The sequence below is a fragment of the Myiozetetes cayanensis genome, unplaced genomic scaffold (assembly GCF_022539395.1).
Source record: "Myiozetetes cayanensis isolate MyiCay16 unplaced genomic scaffold, myiCay2020 scf2-11, whole genome shotgun sequence".
NCBI lineage: Eukaryota > Metazoa > Chordata > Aves > Passeriformes > Tyrannidae > Myiozetetes > Myiozetetes cayanensis.
Window position 1 is genome coordinate 107,775,691 of NW_026087411.1, and position 14,351 is coordinate 107,790,041.

The following is a 14,351-nucleotide window of genomic DNA, read 5'->3' on the forward strand; positions in this document are numbered from 1 at the left end:
GTTAGCCTTTTGCTCTTAAAGCCTGATTGTTCCTTGCTGGATAAATAATACCAAAGTGTTTGTGCTGATGTAACTGAAGAAGCTGATGTGTCTGGATCACAGATGGTTTCATTGGCTCTTCCCAGAGGTGCCCTGTTGGCAGGGCAAAGCGGGGGACATGCCTGGTGATTGTAGCTTATGTAAGGAATGCTTGCAATGCTCTGTGGTCCTGCAGCACGATGGGACACAGGCACAGGGTATCAACAGGCTGGGTAAGGAAATGGTTGTACCTTTATCAGGTAATTACAGGTGTTGGTCACTGGATGAAAGACAGTTTGCAAAACACTTGGGAAACCTATAGCAAAGTACTTCCTTCTCATAGCCGGGAGCGCCCAAGAAGTGTTACTGGAGTAGCTGGCAAGTTGGATGTGCCCTGCAGGTTGCAAATTAAATATACTCGTTTAATCTATTCCATGTGCTAAAATACCTCTCCAGTTGAGGATGCTCAAATCCAGCCCTAGTATAGGCAGGCAATTTATTAAGGGGTGCAAATCCTGCCACGGTCATGCAGATATATTTGGTCAAGGACACTGTGATGCAGGACATGGCTCTTTCAGCACAAAGAATATCTACACCATCTACACTTGCATTGAGACATTGCCCTGCAAAGACCCTTTTCCTAATGGAGCCAAAACTGGTATCTGAATGAGTTGTGCTTGAAAGCAATTGTTTCTCTGCTTTTAATTAGTATTGGTTGAATACGACTAGTTGAATAATGTATTTGATGAATAATGCTGTTGTCCATCAAATAAATTATTCAATTAATCTCCTTTTTTTTTTGCATTAGCTAAACACTTCTATAGAAGGTTGCAAATATCCATTGAATAATCTATTAGAATGATGCATTGCTTTTCAAATATACTATACAACAAATAATTTTATCTAGTATTCATCCAGCTTTTCCCTTAATTAAAATTTGCATGTATATAACAACTGTGCCTGAAGAATCACAAAGACTTCAGGTAGTAGTAGATACAAAAGGTGGAGAGAAGTGTTTCTGTTATTTTGGGTGATTTATGTTTTGTAGCTGCTGTGGTGTTGTGTTCAGAGAGTGTGTCAGGGATGCCAAGAGCTTTGAAGAATCTTTTTTTTTTCCTTTTTCTTTTTTTAATAGACTTACTTTTAGACTGATCTCCAAATAAATGATATACATTTTACTAGTGAAGTGTGGCCACCCTTGCAAGAGAAGTGGTTGGCAGTCAGTTCATTTTACAAGGGTGGAGAATGAAGAAACAAAGACCGAGGAAAAGAGCCAGTTCCACCACGGATAGATTCACATGGTAGATTCTGACATGCAAAGAGCTCTCACTCCCAGCAAAGAGCTCAAGGAGCCCATCTCATGCGGGCTGCCTGCTCCTATGAGGGTCCATAACTGTGGGTGGCTGGGGATCCATCTTCCAGAACTAATATTTACACCAGTAATTTGCACAAGCACATCAGATGTCTGGAAAATAACAAAACACATTTGGTCAAAGCTCCAGTGTGAGTTGGGTGATGGCTGACCTCTGCCTCCTTCAGAGGTCAACACCAAAATGTACAGATATACATGTGTATTGGAGCTGGGAGGCAAAAGGGAATGTGCCCAAACCCCCTGTCCAGCCTGCATCCCTTGCCTCATTTCTGCTGACACTCCCCAGTGCAGGTAGCAGCTCACATTTCCAAATGCACCCATGTCCCATTTTTGGAGGTGATAAACTCCCCAAGTCTGGGTTTCAAAAGCCTTTAAGTGCCTCTGGATTTTCAAGCTTCAGGCTTGGCCACCCTAACTCCACCTCTTTGGACTTGGGCAGAAATCAAGTGCCCTCTCTGCCTTGGCACTTAGAAAAATCCTTTTGGTGCCTCCCTGTGTTTTTAAGACAGCTGCATACGTGGCCCTAGGAGGCACTGCCAGCTGTGGTGGTCAGGCTGGATGGTCCCACACTGAGATGCTCTGGGAGGTGAGTGTCCTGTCCTGTCCTGTCCCGAGAAGAGACTCAGGCAGTGGGAGTCTTTAGCTGTGGAAGAGCAGAGCTGTGGTGCACAGGGCAGCCTGTTGGTTGTTCTTCACTGAAATTCACTTAAATAAAGGATGAAAAACAAGTCCTGTTTCAATTTAGGAGGGGAAGCAAGTCTTTTACTCTTGCAATTACATTTTTCTTTAGCTTCCAGTTAGTAAAATGAAAGAATAATTTAGAGGTTCAGAGGATCTCCATGAAGTATGAAATAACCCAGTCACTTCTGCATTTGGGGACCTTGAAGACAGTCGAGGAAACTGAATTGTGGCCATTAAGGTCATCTGGTTTTGTCTCAGCAAAATCAAGTGGGTTTTGATGTTTAGTAACTTGGTAAAGAATACTTTTTAAAGGGAAAAAGGAAAAAAAGGCATTTATTCAGGAATTTAAGTCCTGGGCTTTATTGCTAGCCCTTGGGAATGGTTTTACAACAGCTCATTGTCTCTCTTGTTTTGAGTGTCTCTCAAAATGATGTAGCTTTTGATCCAGTCAACCTGCCTGTATCTTTATATTAAAGTTGCAGTTCTTATGATGGTGGATTTAATTTAATGCAGACGAAATTGTGTCTAGGTGACATGATCAGACTGTGTTATGTAAACTCCTACATTATGACATTCCTCTCACACTAACTAAAAGCTTTGTTGCAACATATTAATATAGAAAGGGTTATTTGTTTTGCTAGTAATAAAGGCTGTATATTTGCTGTTTATAAGTAGTAATAAGGTTGACTTTTACACAACCTTGGGGAGAAAGTTGTGTTATATATTTATTTTTGAAGAGTTAAAAATTAAAAATGCATCTTGTGTATGTTCAGCTGAGACGAGAGCAAAGGAGAGTACATACAAATTCCATCAAATACAATTAGCATAATCAGAGGCTGGATGAGAGCCACAAATGATTGCACAAGGGGAAAAAAAGTATTTCCTGGGATCTTGGTACATTGCCTGAAGCTGAGTGGGACACAAAGCAGTAGAAACTATTTTTACACAAGGGCAATTTTTGCTGATACTGCCCTTGCAAGCACCTCTTATTATTTTTATAGATTCTTTTTCTGCCCTAAATTTATATACTGAATTATCTATGAGGATAAATGTCAGAGTGGATTAAGATTAAATTAGGAACTAGATACTTCAAAACAAAAGAAAAATCCCTCCTTCCTGTGTACTCCTTTCAGTTTAGTTTAAGGGTTTCTTTGGGGAGGGGGTTGGCTTTTTTCCCTGTAGATGCACTAAACTGCAGCTGCATAGACTATATTTTCTTTTGAATCTTTATACATTCAGTATTTCTGCACAGATAATTTAACTTCCAATATCCCATCTCCTTTGGTTTAGGTCTTCATTCTCTTCATAGAGTTCCTGAATTTCTTTCTTCTGCTTGTAATGTAGCTGGATGATGTTCTTTGTCATTTTTTTCCCTTTTTCCCTCTGGTTCTGCTGCAGTGCACACGGGGGCATAGTCAGAGAGTTTACAATGGCTCCTACCATCTGGAGACTGATGAGTAATTTAGACCACTTGTTATCCAGGGCTGCCAGACTCCAGCTTCTAACAGAGCCGATGGAGAGAAGTAGGCATGACACCGAAATTAGGTACCTGTATTACACCATTTATCTGCTGCCCCTAGATCTTACCTGGTTAGTTATAATAACCCTATTGATGTTAGTAGATAAAAGCTCAGTGTTTTAAAAATTCCCCCCATGTTGTACACAGAGGCTTTGCTTATCTGCACAACAGTCTTTTTCCTCTCCACTTCTTTTTTCCTGAACTGGTGCTTTTTTTTCTGTCACTTTGTGTCTCATCTCTTGTTTTCTCATCATCTGCTCACCTCCTTTCTACTCCCTCTGACACATGCAAATGCTCCAGAATACATTCATGCACTCACACTTTATTAGTCTTTCTCATATGCATACTTTTCTGGTTCTTATTTTTTGCTGGGCTTGTTTTGTTTGGCATTCTTTTTACATTTTAATGCAAAATATGCTTAAGGGTGTCAATTTAAAATTGCAGTTGTTTAAACACTCCAAATGGTCCCTTTGGGAAGGGGGAGGAGTGCAGGGAATGCAGACAAAGGCGACTGATGATGACTTGTATGTAGCACATCTTTCTTTACCCACAAAACTGTGTTTACAGGACTGATCTGACCAGTTTCTGGCTCAGAGCAGCTTCCAACAGTTGTCTAGTACTTAATATTTAAAAATGTTTAAACCCCAGTGCTTTCCCTCACCTTGTGCATTCAGAGATCTTTCCCAAGGGGGATTCCCATGGGCAGGAGTTGGTCCGTTGAGCACTACCAAGAAATTTTTGAGAGGGAAGATTGCAGGCACATACAGCTGGAAATACGGGTCCCGTCCCATCGAGGAAACTTCTGTTTTCTGAACGTGGGAAAGACTTTTTGGAGGCTTTTAAAGTGTTTTAGCTACACCCTTCTTTCCCTCTGGTACTCTACAGCTGAGCTAATGCTACTGATGTCCCTGGGCTTACAGCTCGAGGTAAGATGCTGTGCTGGGCGAGTGACAGCTCTTCCAGACATGGAAATGTCACAAGTTTAAAACCTCCTGTTTTATGCTCTATACAGCTGTAAACAGGAGTTTTATTCCACTGAGAAAGGCAGATTTTTAGTTTGCCGGTGGAGTTAGCTCTCTCGGCTAGATCTGAAAGGGCTTGAACTCCCTGAAGCTGGGTATTGAAAAGCTGTAGACAGTCACATTTTATAGATATTTTACTTTTATTAGTGAAATAAAAAAGAAAACAAAACTGAGACCTACCTAGCACAACCTTTGGTAAATATTTTAAATGTAGAAATTTACTCATGAAAGAGAAGGAAATTAAAAGATGTCTCAAGATGACTAGTTCCAGAGGCAAATAAATCATTTTTTAAATAACAGCAACAACAGTATCTTACACTTTTCACCTCTTTAAGAATCACAAAGCTGTTAAGGTAGTAACTGCTGTGTAAAATGCAAACAGGGAAAGACTTGTCCATGTGTCCAGCTTGGTGCTGAACGTGGCCATGATGCCTTGAAGCAAGGTGGGACTGGATGAGAGAGCTCCCACATCTCCTCAAAGCGACAAGGGAATATTAGGCAGGTAGAAATGTAATTACTGGAGTTGAAATTGGACAATGGGACTGACAACACATTCTTGGGAAATGTGCTCTGTGATCATAAATATCCATGAAGCGAGCTGGCCAACCGTATTGATTTTGGCAGTGGATTATCACTGACAGCCAGGATGTGCCGCCCTCCTGCCTTATGTGGTGCCCTACGAGGTTCTTAGACAAGCAGCCAGAGCAGTATGTAGAGAAAAACTCCCCAGGATGTGTTCATCCCATCACAGGTTCCCTGAGTGTGTCAGGTTGACCACTGAAGAGGTCCTGTACAGGTGTTTAGTGCCAGGGCAGCGAGTCCTACATGTTTGGGACGTGCTGGACCCGCACAGGCCAGATACAGATGCACTGTGGAATGTCCAACCTGCTGGCATTGGCAGCTCCATGCAAGTTCCCGTCCATATGCTGAGGCTCATCTGGCTTTGCTCCTCTTCCATAGTGAGCTTTGACCAAAATGAAACATGGGCAAAGTCTGACCTTCTTGATAGCTTTTTTTCCTTCAAAATCTACAGTTGGGAGACAGTTTCTGGCTTTAGCAAATGTAAGACCTGGGTTTCAATAGCTGACACATTAGGTAATGATGTTTACAAGCTGATGGTACTTTTGTTCTTAAATTAGCTTGAGTATACCTATGAGGAGGGTATTGGTTAAAATAATGAGATAAAAATTGAGAAAGTGTAAAGTAATAACTGCACGTCATCCAAATGATCTTTGTTTGTGACATGCATTAAGATTGTGCCCTGATTCTCAACTAGCAATTCCAAGTCCTACTGCAATACAAATAATAACCAGATACTTAGGATAGATTAGAATTTACTTTTGGATCCATTAGCATTTCTGTTAAATCTGACAAACGATTTAGAAAATCTATATGAATTCAAAGTGCCTGCTCATCATATTTTGTGACAGCTGGGTGAATACTTGACATCTTTGTGCTCTTAAAAGAACATATGCAAAGACTCAATTTAATTTGTAGGGTTGAGGGAATTTATTTGCCTAATTTTGAGCCCACTAGCACATGATGGATTTGAAAGTTCAGTTCTAACAGGAGTATAATTGGGTTTTCATTTCACTTAGGAGAGAGCGTGATAGGAAGGGTGAGGAGAGAGATAGAGACATGGGGAAAATAAAGTAAGAAAATGAAACTGAGAATACTCATGAAAAAATGGCAATGAGGTTGAAAAAAGAACGTAGCAAGGCAGAGCATGAGAAAAAGCCCGCACATACAAATAAGATACTGTTTAAGGGGACAGAAGAGATGAAATAATGTATTCTTAATCATAATGCCAAATGTCTTTTGCCTGAGAAGAGCTGATGCTTTAAAATTTATTCACTGTCGTAACTGAAAACAAAGATAAAATATTAAGTCTTTAAGTTGTGTGAAGGGAGAGATGGATGTTTCTCTAAATAGTTTCTCAAGCTCAGTAAGTAAAGCAGCTCATCAAATGTTCAGTCTTGCAAGGACAGTCCTTCAGCGTCAATATCTGGTGCAAATGGTGAACTGCAAGGATAGGACACACGACCATGGCCATACAAACCAGATACTGTGGGTGAATGTCGACGCTGCTGACCAGCAAAAGTTAGTCTCATGTCTCCAGTGGTTTCCTTTAGGACAAAGACCAGCCCACACTCCAGAGGTCAGCTGTCACTTGCCAAAATACTTAGTTGGAATATGCATGGAATATCCTGGGGTGATCATGAGTGACTAAATCCTGTCGGGTTACAGGATGGGCACAGCGTCTGCTGGCAGCTGCTGAACTGTGCATACCTGGAAATGGAAGTGGTGCTATACTGAGTGATAGGGAAGGACTCTTCCCATACAGCTCCTGAATGCTTCTGTAAGAGACAAAGATGGGTGGGACTGTTGGTTTAGACCTGACCTGCTCACACGTGCTTTACCTTTTGTTCAGATTACAGCACACTCCTTTTCTTTCTTTATTTGAAAGCTGGGAGAACCCTCTCTCTGTTTTAGCCCCTAGCACTCACAGTGTGATCAGTGGCAGTGTAGGTTTCCTCTGTCTTGTGCTGCCATGCCATGTGAGCAGCACATGCAGTCCACTGTCCTTCCTCATCCCATGTAGCATATGGGGCCAGGATTTGCAAGCAGGACAGTGTGCCAGCATTCTAAAGTAGCTTTATTAAAAGTCCTTAGGGACTACCTCTCCACATCCCTCATTTATCTTTTAAACGATTCTCTTAGTGGAAAAAAGAGGCAGGAATTGAGTTTGTTTTCACTCTAACTCAGCATTTATGTTTCCTGAATTACTCCCAAATGAGCTGGCTTCTGATGTCCCCAGACATTTCTTTTGCCTCACATCAGACACAAAGTCCCTTTGCAACTGGTCACTAAGGGGTCCAGCTGAAGCAGCGTGAGCCCAAGGTATTTGAAGGTAAATCTCTGTTCAGTGCTTAGGACCTTGTCAGCTGCTCGAGGTTTAGCTTAGTACAGAGCAAGTAGAAGTCCTTCTCCTGTGCTACTTGTATTTACTTTGATTTTTAGGTAAGAACTACATTTTCAGCTGTATCACTGGCAAGTTTCATTAACAGTCCTTGTTGAACAGTAGCTTTTTCATCTTTGTGCTTCGCTAACGTTGTAGAATTAAATGGGTTTTTCTGTCTTTTTGATTGTATCCTGATACTCTGTCACCTTTTGATCTCTGTGTAGTGCACAGGGACTGTAAACTCCTTCAGGTACAGACTTCTGGGGGAGGAGGATGTATGAGGGCGTATTTTTTTCCTTTAGAGGGTGCCTCCTGTGGCAGAGCCCCACATACTGTGGTACTGTGAAATAATAGTAACATTATAATTATTGTTATTATTATTATTATTGTTATTACTATGATTATTTCCACATTACCTTTGTGATACCTAGGAAACTCAATTTTGTTTAAAGTGTATTGAGAACTGTAGGAAGATCTGGAAATGGCAACCTACAGACACAGCAAATGGCCCCAAGTACTAATACATTTCTGACTTTATACAGCAACTTCTCCTTAATCCGATCACTGCTTAATTTAATCCTGTTTCCTTTGATTGGATCCCCTGGAACCAAATAATTTGTATTGCGTTTTAGTCTGGTATTTCTGATCATTGTCTTTCTTAATTTTATCAGGATTGATTGAACCAGTCATTGAAAACAAATCATGTAATTAATCAAATGCAGCATTAGAAAAGCGGGTTCTCAGCTACTCTGTTAGCTTTTACCTCTTGTTTTTCTTTCCTAGTACAATCTTGGACTTCTTTTAGAAAGAAGCAGAGGACTATTTTAATAGCATCCACATTTCAGTATATGAAGGGGATATATATATATATGCATTTATATACATCTGCTTATTTTATATAGGATAGGATAGGATAGGATAGGATAGGATAGGATAGGATAGGATAGGATTAAAATAGAAGTTGTTCAGTGGGAAGGGACCTACAATGATCATCTTGTCCAACTTTATATCTCCTCTCAAAGCCTCTTAATCTCACAAACTCTGTGACTTTCTGAAACAGGCATGTTTGGTGGAAGATCTTGCCTAATGGCTCAACTTTCTTCCTAACTCAGTGATTTTAAGAGAATCAACATGTGATCTGTGTTTGAATTTAGCACAGAGTTATCAATAAATGTGAAAAACAAGGTAAGGCTCTGTGCTTTGTTCTAATAAGATCTGGGTAGTCTGTTGTACAGTCAGTGCTTGTCTGAAGCTAACAGTCACTCCAAAAACTGGGCTATGCATGAGGAAGGAGATTTTGGATTCACAACAAAGATTACTTTGATCTCCACCTGTTGAGTAGAAAACATTCCTTTTTTTTTTTCAGAGTAGGTGTGTGGTCCCATTTTGATTCTTCTCTCACTCTGATCAACACTTGTGACCACAGTTGGCCATTTTGATCTGCAGTGTTAGATATTTATAGATTTTTTGCTAATTGAAGGTTTATTACAAAAACTCAATTTGACTTCTGAAGGCAATGATTGCACAAAGGACAGCTAGAACTCCCTTTGCCTCTCCTGAAAGCCTCAACAAGTTCAGCAGGGGACATGCTGCCTCTTAAGGGATATTACCTGTAATGACCCTGAGCTGGCCTTCCCGGCAGTTCTTCCTAGGGGGTTACAAGGGCACTGTCTGACTTGCACCTATCCCAGCAGAAATAGCAGCTTCTGATGGACCATGACCTGCAACAGCAGAGGAGGAGAATTAGGAAGATCAGATAATGACTTGCTGATGTAGGTGAGGTATCCCTACAAAGGTCATTTAATTTTAGCTTGTCCTTCCCTTCATGGCTTGCAGAACCAACCTGCGTTATTTACAGGGCTCACAATAACCCCTCTGTCTCTCCCTGTCACCCTGAAGTTTCTTGAGTGGGAGATTATTTTTAGAGGTAGTTTACTTTGTGTTAACTTCCCTTGAGCAAAGAGAGTAGGAGGTATTATGCTTTTTGTAGCATGGATTTTCTTTAAAAAATACATAACAGGGGATTTTCAAAAGCACAAAAGTCTTTGGCCAAACTGTTCATCCTTGATGGTTTTCTTCTTCTTCTTAATGAGTCCAATGACTCAAACTGGTGGATGCCTAGAAGAATTTAATATTAAAAGAATAAAAATTATCACAAGTTTCCACAAACAGAGTAATATTGAAGGATCATCTGATTCACACCCCAAAAATGAGAGTGAGGTACCTGGAAAAAATGTGTGTCAAGGTAGCACAATTTTGACAGGCCTACTAGTAACACTAGCCCTAGCTGTACCATTATCAGTTTTACTTTACATCGTGTGGCTGTGGACAGCAAAGTATGTCTAATAATAACCATTTGGTAGATTTATAGCTTGGGATTTGATGTGTTTGCCATAAATCTTTTAGAAGGGTGGTGGTTGAGGCATCTGAAGCAGTCATGCTGGTCCAAGGAAAACAGGAGAACTGGGCAGCTTCCTATGGTAGCATGGAGATACGGAAACGAAATGAGCAGGAATGCTTTGATGTCAAACCTACAGGGCAGAAAAACTGGAGAAAATCGTGACTGTGTTTTCAGAAAAAAACATACATTAGCACTCTATTGTAAATCAAATTAAATTACTGTCCCACTGCCTGGTCCTGCACTGAAATTCTTGTGTTATTAAAGCTCTGAATCTGAATGGAAGCAGGTTGCATCTTGAGACCTCATTCCCAAAAAGGATCTGCCAGTCACGTCTGGTCAGAACAGCTTGGGGAATGTTTACCTTCTTTTAAGAACCAACTGGGAGATGGATAGGTTTGAGCTGTTTTTGCACAGTCTTGTTTGAGTTTTAAAAGGCATTTTTATCTGTATGCACAGAAAAAAAAAAGGTTTTAATAGGAATCACTGAGATATGTGATTTTGGATTAAAACAGAATGTAGTATTTTTTACTGTGAAATACATTTGTGTTTCTTCTACACAACCAAAAATTTTAAGAAGACGAGAGCAATTACATGAATAGCCAGATTTTAGATGCTATCTTGTGTGTAGGAAAAGGGATGGATTATTAAAGTGCATAGTCTCTCAGACAAGTAGCACTTTAATGCTGTTTTTCATGTCTTAATTTTAGTGACTGCATAACTTACCTTCATAAGATACTCTTAATTGAACATTTCAATAGAATTTGAATAAAGTCTAATATGTCTGGGATTCCTCCTCTATTCCTTAAAATATGATGTGAAATTTATTAGTCTTAATGTACATATCCCAGAGCTAATTGTTTTATCTTGTAAATCAGTTTCTCCTAGTTTTTTCTATGGCTTTTACTTTCAGATATAAAGAATAAATAAATTCTTGATTGAAAAGTCATTTTTGTTTTGCAGTAGAAAAAGGGGGAGGGGACCAGCTATATAAATGCAAAAGGATTTTTAGTTCTTTCTAATTATTTACAAACGCTGAATTAAAGGACAGCAGAGTTTAAATTATGCATTAAATTAGCATGTTACTGATGGAAGAAGCTCAAAGAAAGTTGAAATTTTTAAATTGCTGTGAGCCAAATTCAGCCACAATTTAATAGCTCAATTGATGTTGATGAACTTAAGGCAGTGATAAATCCAAAGCTATAGGCTTATTTTTCTTTTTGCTGTGAAAGGTAAGCATGCTGTTTCTGCAGTACTGACTGTCCTTTTGTTTGAGTTGACCGAGTATACTTTGATCCTTTTTTTAGAAAAAGAATTCTCTGTTCTGCCTTAAAGAAAGCTTCCTGAGACCTGGATCAGATTATGGAAACCAAAGTGAGCACACAAAAGTGCTTGTTAGAAAGTGAAATTTATGTGCAAACTAAATGTGCCCTTGATGATAGCCTTATTGATCAAGCCAAGTTAATAAATCAGTAATATCACACAGCACTGTTCAACACTCACAGGCTTATATTGGTTTTCCTTTTTTTTTTTCTTTCTTTTTATGTGCCTGCTGTGTAGGCAGAGAACATGCACTTTCCTGCCACGGAGTGTGTACTACAATTGAAGCACTGAGTTCAGAGGGCTTGAATGTAAAATGTCGGCATCCAGTACAACAAAAAGGAACTTTTATAGCAGTAACTTAATACTGGGATTGGAGCCTTTTACTTCATAACTATTCCTCTCTTTATTTCTAATACTTTAGGCCCTGATCCAGAATGAAATTCAGGGTCCTGTTTGGATAATTACAAGAATTCCATGGAAAATTTGGCATGAAAATGCCATATGGAGTGACTTCTGAACCTGGCCATGGCCAGCATTTGCATTCAAGATAAATGTTCAGTTTTCAAGAAGCCTGCCTTTAGGTTGTTCTTCAGCAGCTTTGCCAGTACACAGGGGCAACATCCTTTGTGCACCCTTGGGATTCTGGTCTGACAAGCACTTATTCCATTATTACCCGTATTTCTTTAAGCCCTCTGACAAAAAGCACTTAAGATGAACTGGATTTATCTGCCTGCACCATGGGATGCCAGCAGGATCTCTGAGAGCCCTCTCGCGTTGCGCAGTGCATGTTCTCTGTAGTACGAGCCGCCGCGTTGTTCCGGATGTCGCACGTTTTCTACTCCGTCGTGAGATGGTTTTGCATTCGTAGCTTTGCTCTGATTTGGGGTTGATCTGCATGCAGACCGTGTTAGCAGAGGAGGTTCTGCTCAGGCTAAAGTGGGGCTTCTGTGCTCGAACCCAGTGTCGTGCGCTGATGTCCCTGGTGTCCTGGAGCAGCAAGTGTCGCAGCCGGGACCTTGGTTCGATACCTCAGCTCCGTTCCCTGATGTTCTCGCTGAGAAACGAAGGCAGCTGGGTGAGTACCTGAGCCTCTGCTGGTGAAATTTGCCAAGACAATACAAAGTAGCATTTGTGAAGCACTTCTTGTCATTCCATGGTCCTGCATTCATTCCTAGCTGATGACTGTAGCACTGCTGTGAGAGCAGTGGTTGTACTGGGCTGTGCAGCCACCAGACAGAAATAGATACCACCTGTGGTCAGTTCACAACTTTTTCTATCACATCCTTCTCCCTCCTTTTCCATTATCTCATTACTTCTCTTGCCTTCCCAGACCTGCAGCTAATGTGGATGGTGAGCCTTAGAAATGGTTAATGAGACAATAGCGGTTGACCCATTCCCATTATGGAATTATCTTCCAGTGCATTGTCAAAACTTAGGAATTTGGGCTGTCTCATCTTCAAAGGTAGCCAAGGCTCAGTCCAGGAAAGTTGGGGTTGATTTTAGTGGGGGGAAGAAGCTGGACATGCTCATACATCTGCTGTCTTAGGAGCTCACTAACTGGGTGGTGAGAAGCTCTGCTATGTGTAGAGCCAGAATCAGGTGCTGTGCCTGTCTGGGACTCCGACGAATGGGCAGAACGCACCTCACTCAAAAGAGAGAAGCAGCAATATATTTTGTTGAGGTAGTTCAGTAAGTTCATAGGAAATTAACAAAATTTAACAGTGGTTTACAAAGGTTCAGTAAGTTTGGTGGTGAGGATCACTTTATTAATTAATGCATGGAAGAAATATACAAATGAAAATTAAGTTAGAGTCAAGTTAGAATGTTTTGTACAGAGACTGGAGGTGCAGAAGCATAAGGAAGACCCTCCCAGTGAGTCATGAAGTTCGGAGTGGACTCCCTTGCTTTCTAAAATGCAGATGGAGCTTAGGTGCAGGCACGTCTCAGACTTGGACAAAAGTCTAAAGCTAAGGAAAGAAATACAAGGAGTAAAGAAGAGCCTCTCGCTGAGTAATGAGGTTCAGAGTGGACCTGCTTACTTTCTAAACTCCTTGTGGAGCCCTGGTACAGTTAGGTCCAATCTTAATTTCAGACTTGGGCAAGGATTTACGTCTAATGGAATTACCTATACTAAGTTTACAATAATTCAATAGCTACATGAATTACTAATGTTTCCTTAGTATTAATTTAGCATCCTGTCTAATCTGTCATTGGCTAAAGGTCTCTCTGTCTCAAGTTGAGACACCTTGAGAGGTGTCCCAGCTCAAGGGGAGATCACCACCATGCAACCAGGCTGCCTGGCCAGAAGAGCTCAAAGAAGGCTCACTTAAGCTGTCATATTTATGGAATGAAGGGGTTGGCTCATAATCAAATTGCGTGTGATGGGAAAGGTATGCATATAGATTTAATTGTGCCCACAAATTTCTTTGCTCCTTGATTAATGAGTCTTGCAAAACCACTGGTTATATTCACATGTTAATCGCATGATCAGTGTTCCAAGTTCATATGCATCAATGTCCACTGTGTCACTCTATTTCTTTGAAGATTTTCAGAGAACAAATTGAAACTAGAGGAGTTCTTGACCTGGACACGGCTCAGACCTTTACCTGTTTTGCATCCTGTACCAAACTACCGTAGTTTGGTTAAGGGATCAAGGGCATCCATCACACAGATATGCGCCCTGCTGTGCTCATGGGTTTCTCTAAGCCTGTGTCGTCAACCTCACGTTAAGGACTGTTCTTAAATCCTCTGAAAAGCAGGAATGGAAGCAGACTGTACCCCACTGCTAAACCATGTCTCTTAAGGCTGTACCTTAGTTCTCTGGAGCTCACACGGGCTGGTGCCTCGTCGCTGGATGATGATCAAGATGTTTGAGTATTGAATTATTCTCTCTACTCAAGGGGGAACTAAGACTTCTTTTGTCTTTTATTCTGAGTAGTAACATTTTTCCTGTGAGTTAACTGTATTATTCTCTTTCTTGCTGCTCCCACATTAGTTTTGGAAAGAGAAAAACAATGCTGTGTCATCTCAGAATTGCCTGGTGATGGGAATTGTAA

At 40.6% G+C, this 14,351-nt stretch overlaps 1 protein-coding gene across 3 annotated transcripts in view; it reads left to right on the forward strand.

The window, feature by feature from the left end:
* Positions 1-14,351, forward strand: part of KLHL29 (kelch like family member 29) — a 390,114-nt gene that overhangs the window by 232,535 nt on the left and 143,228 nt on the right. Inside the window, exons 1-2 of one of the 3 annotated variants that reach the window (XM_050316137.1) lie at positions 11,320-11,346; positions 12,257-12,370. The exons of 1 other annotated variant lie outside the window; for it this stretch is intronic. In XM_050316137.1, coding sequence (XP_050172094.1) covers positions 11,335-11,346; positions 12,257-12,370 — 126 coding nt within the window. In that variant the 5' untranslated portion in view covers positions 11,320-11,334. Of the gene's footprint in view, positions 1-11,319; positions 11,347-12,256; positions 12,371-14,351 lie in introns of those variants that run through there. One more of the 3 variants, XM_050316135.1, reaches the window with a different exon arrangement.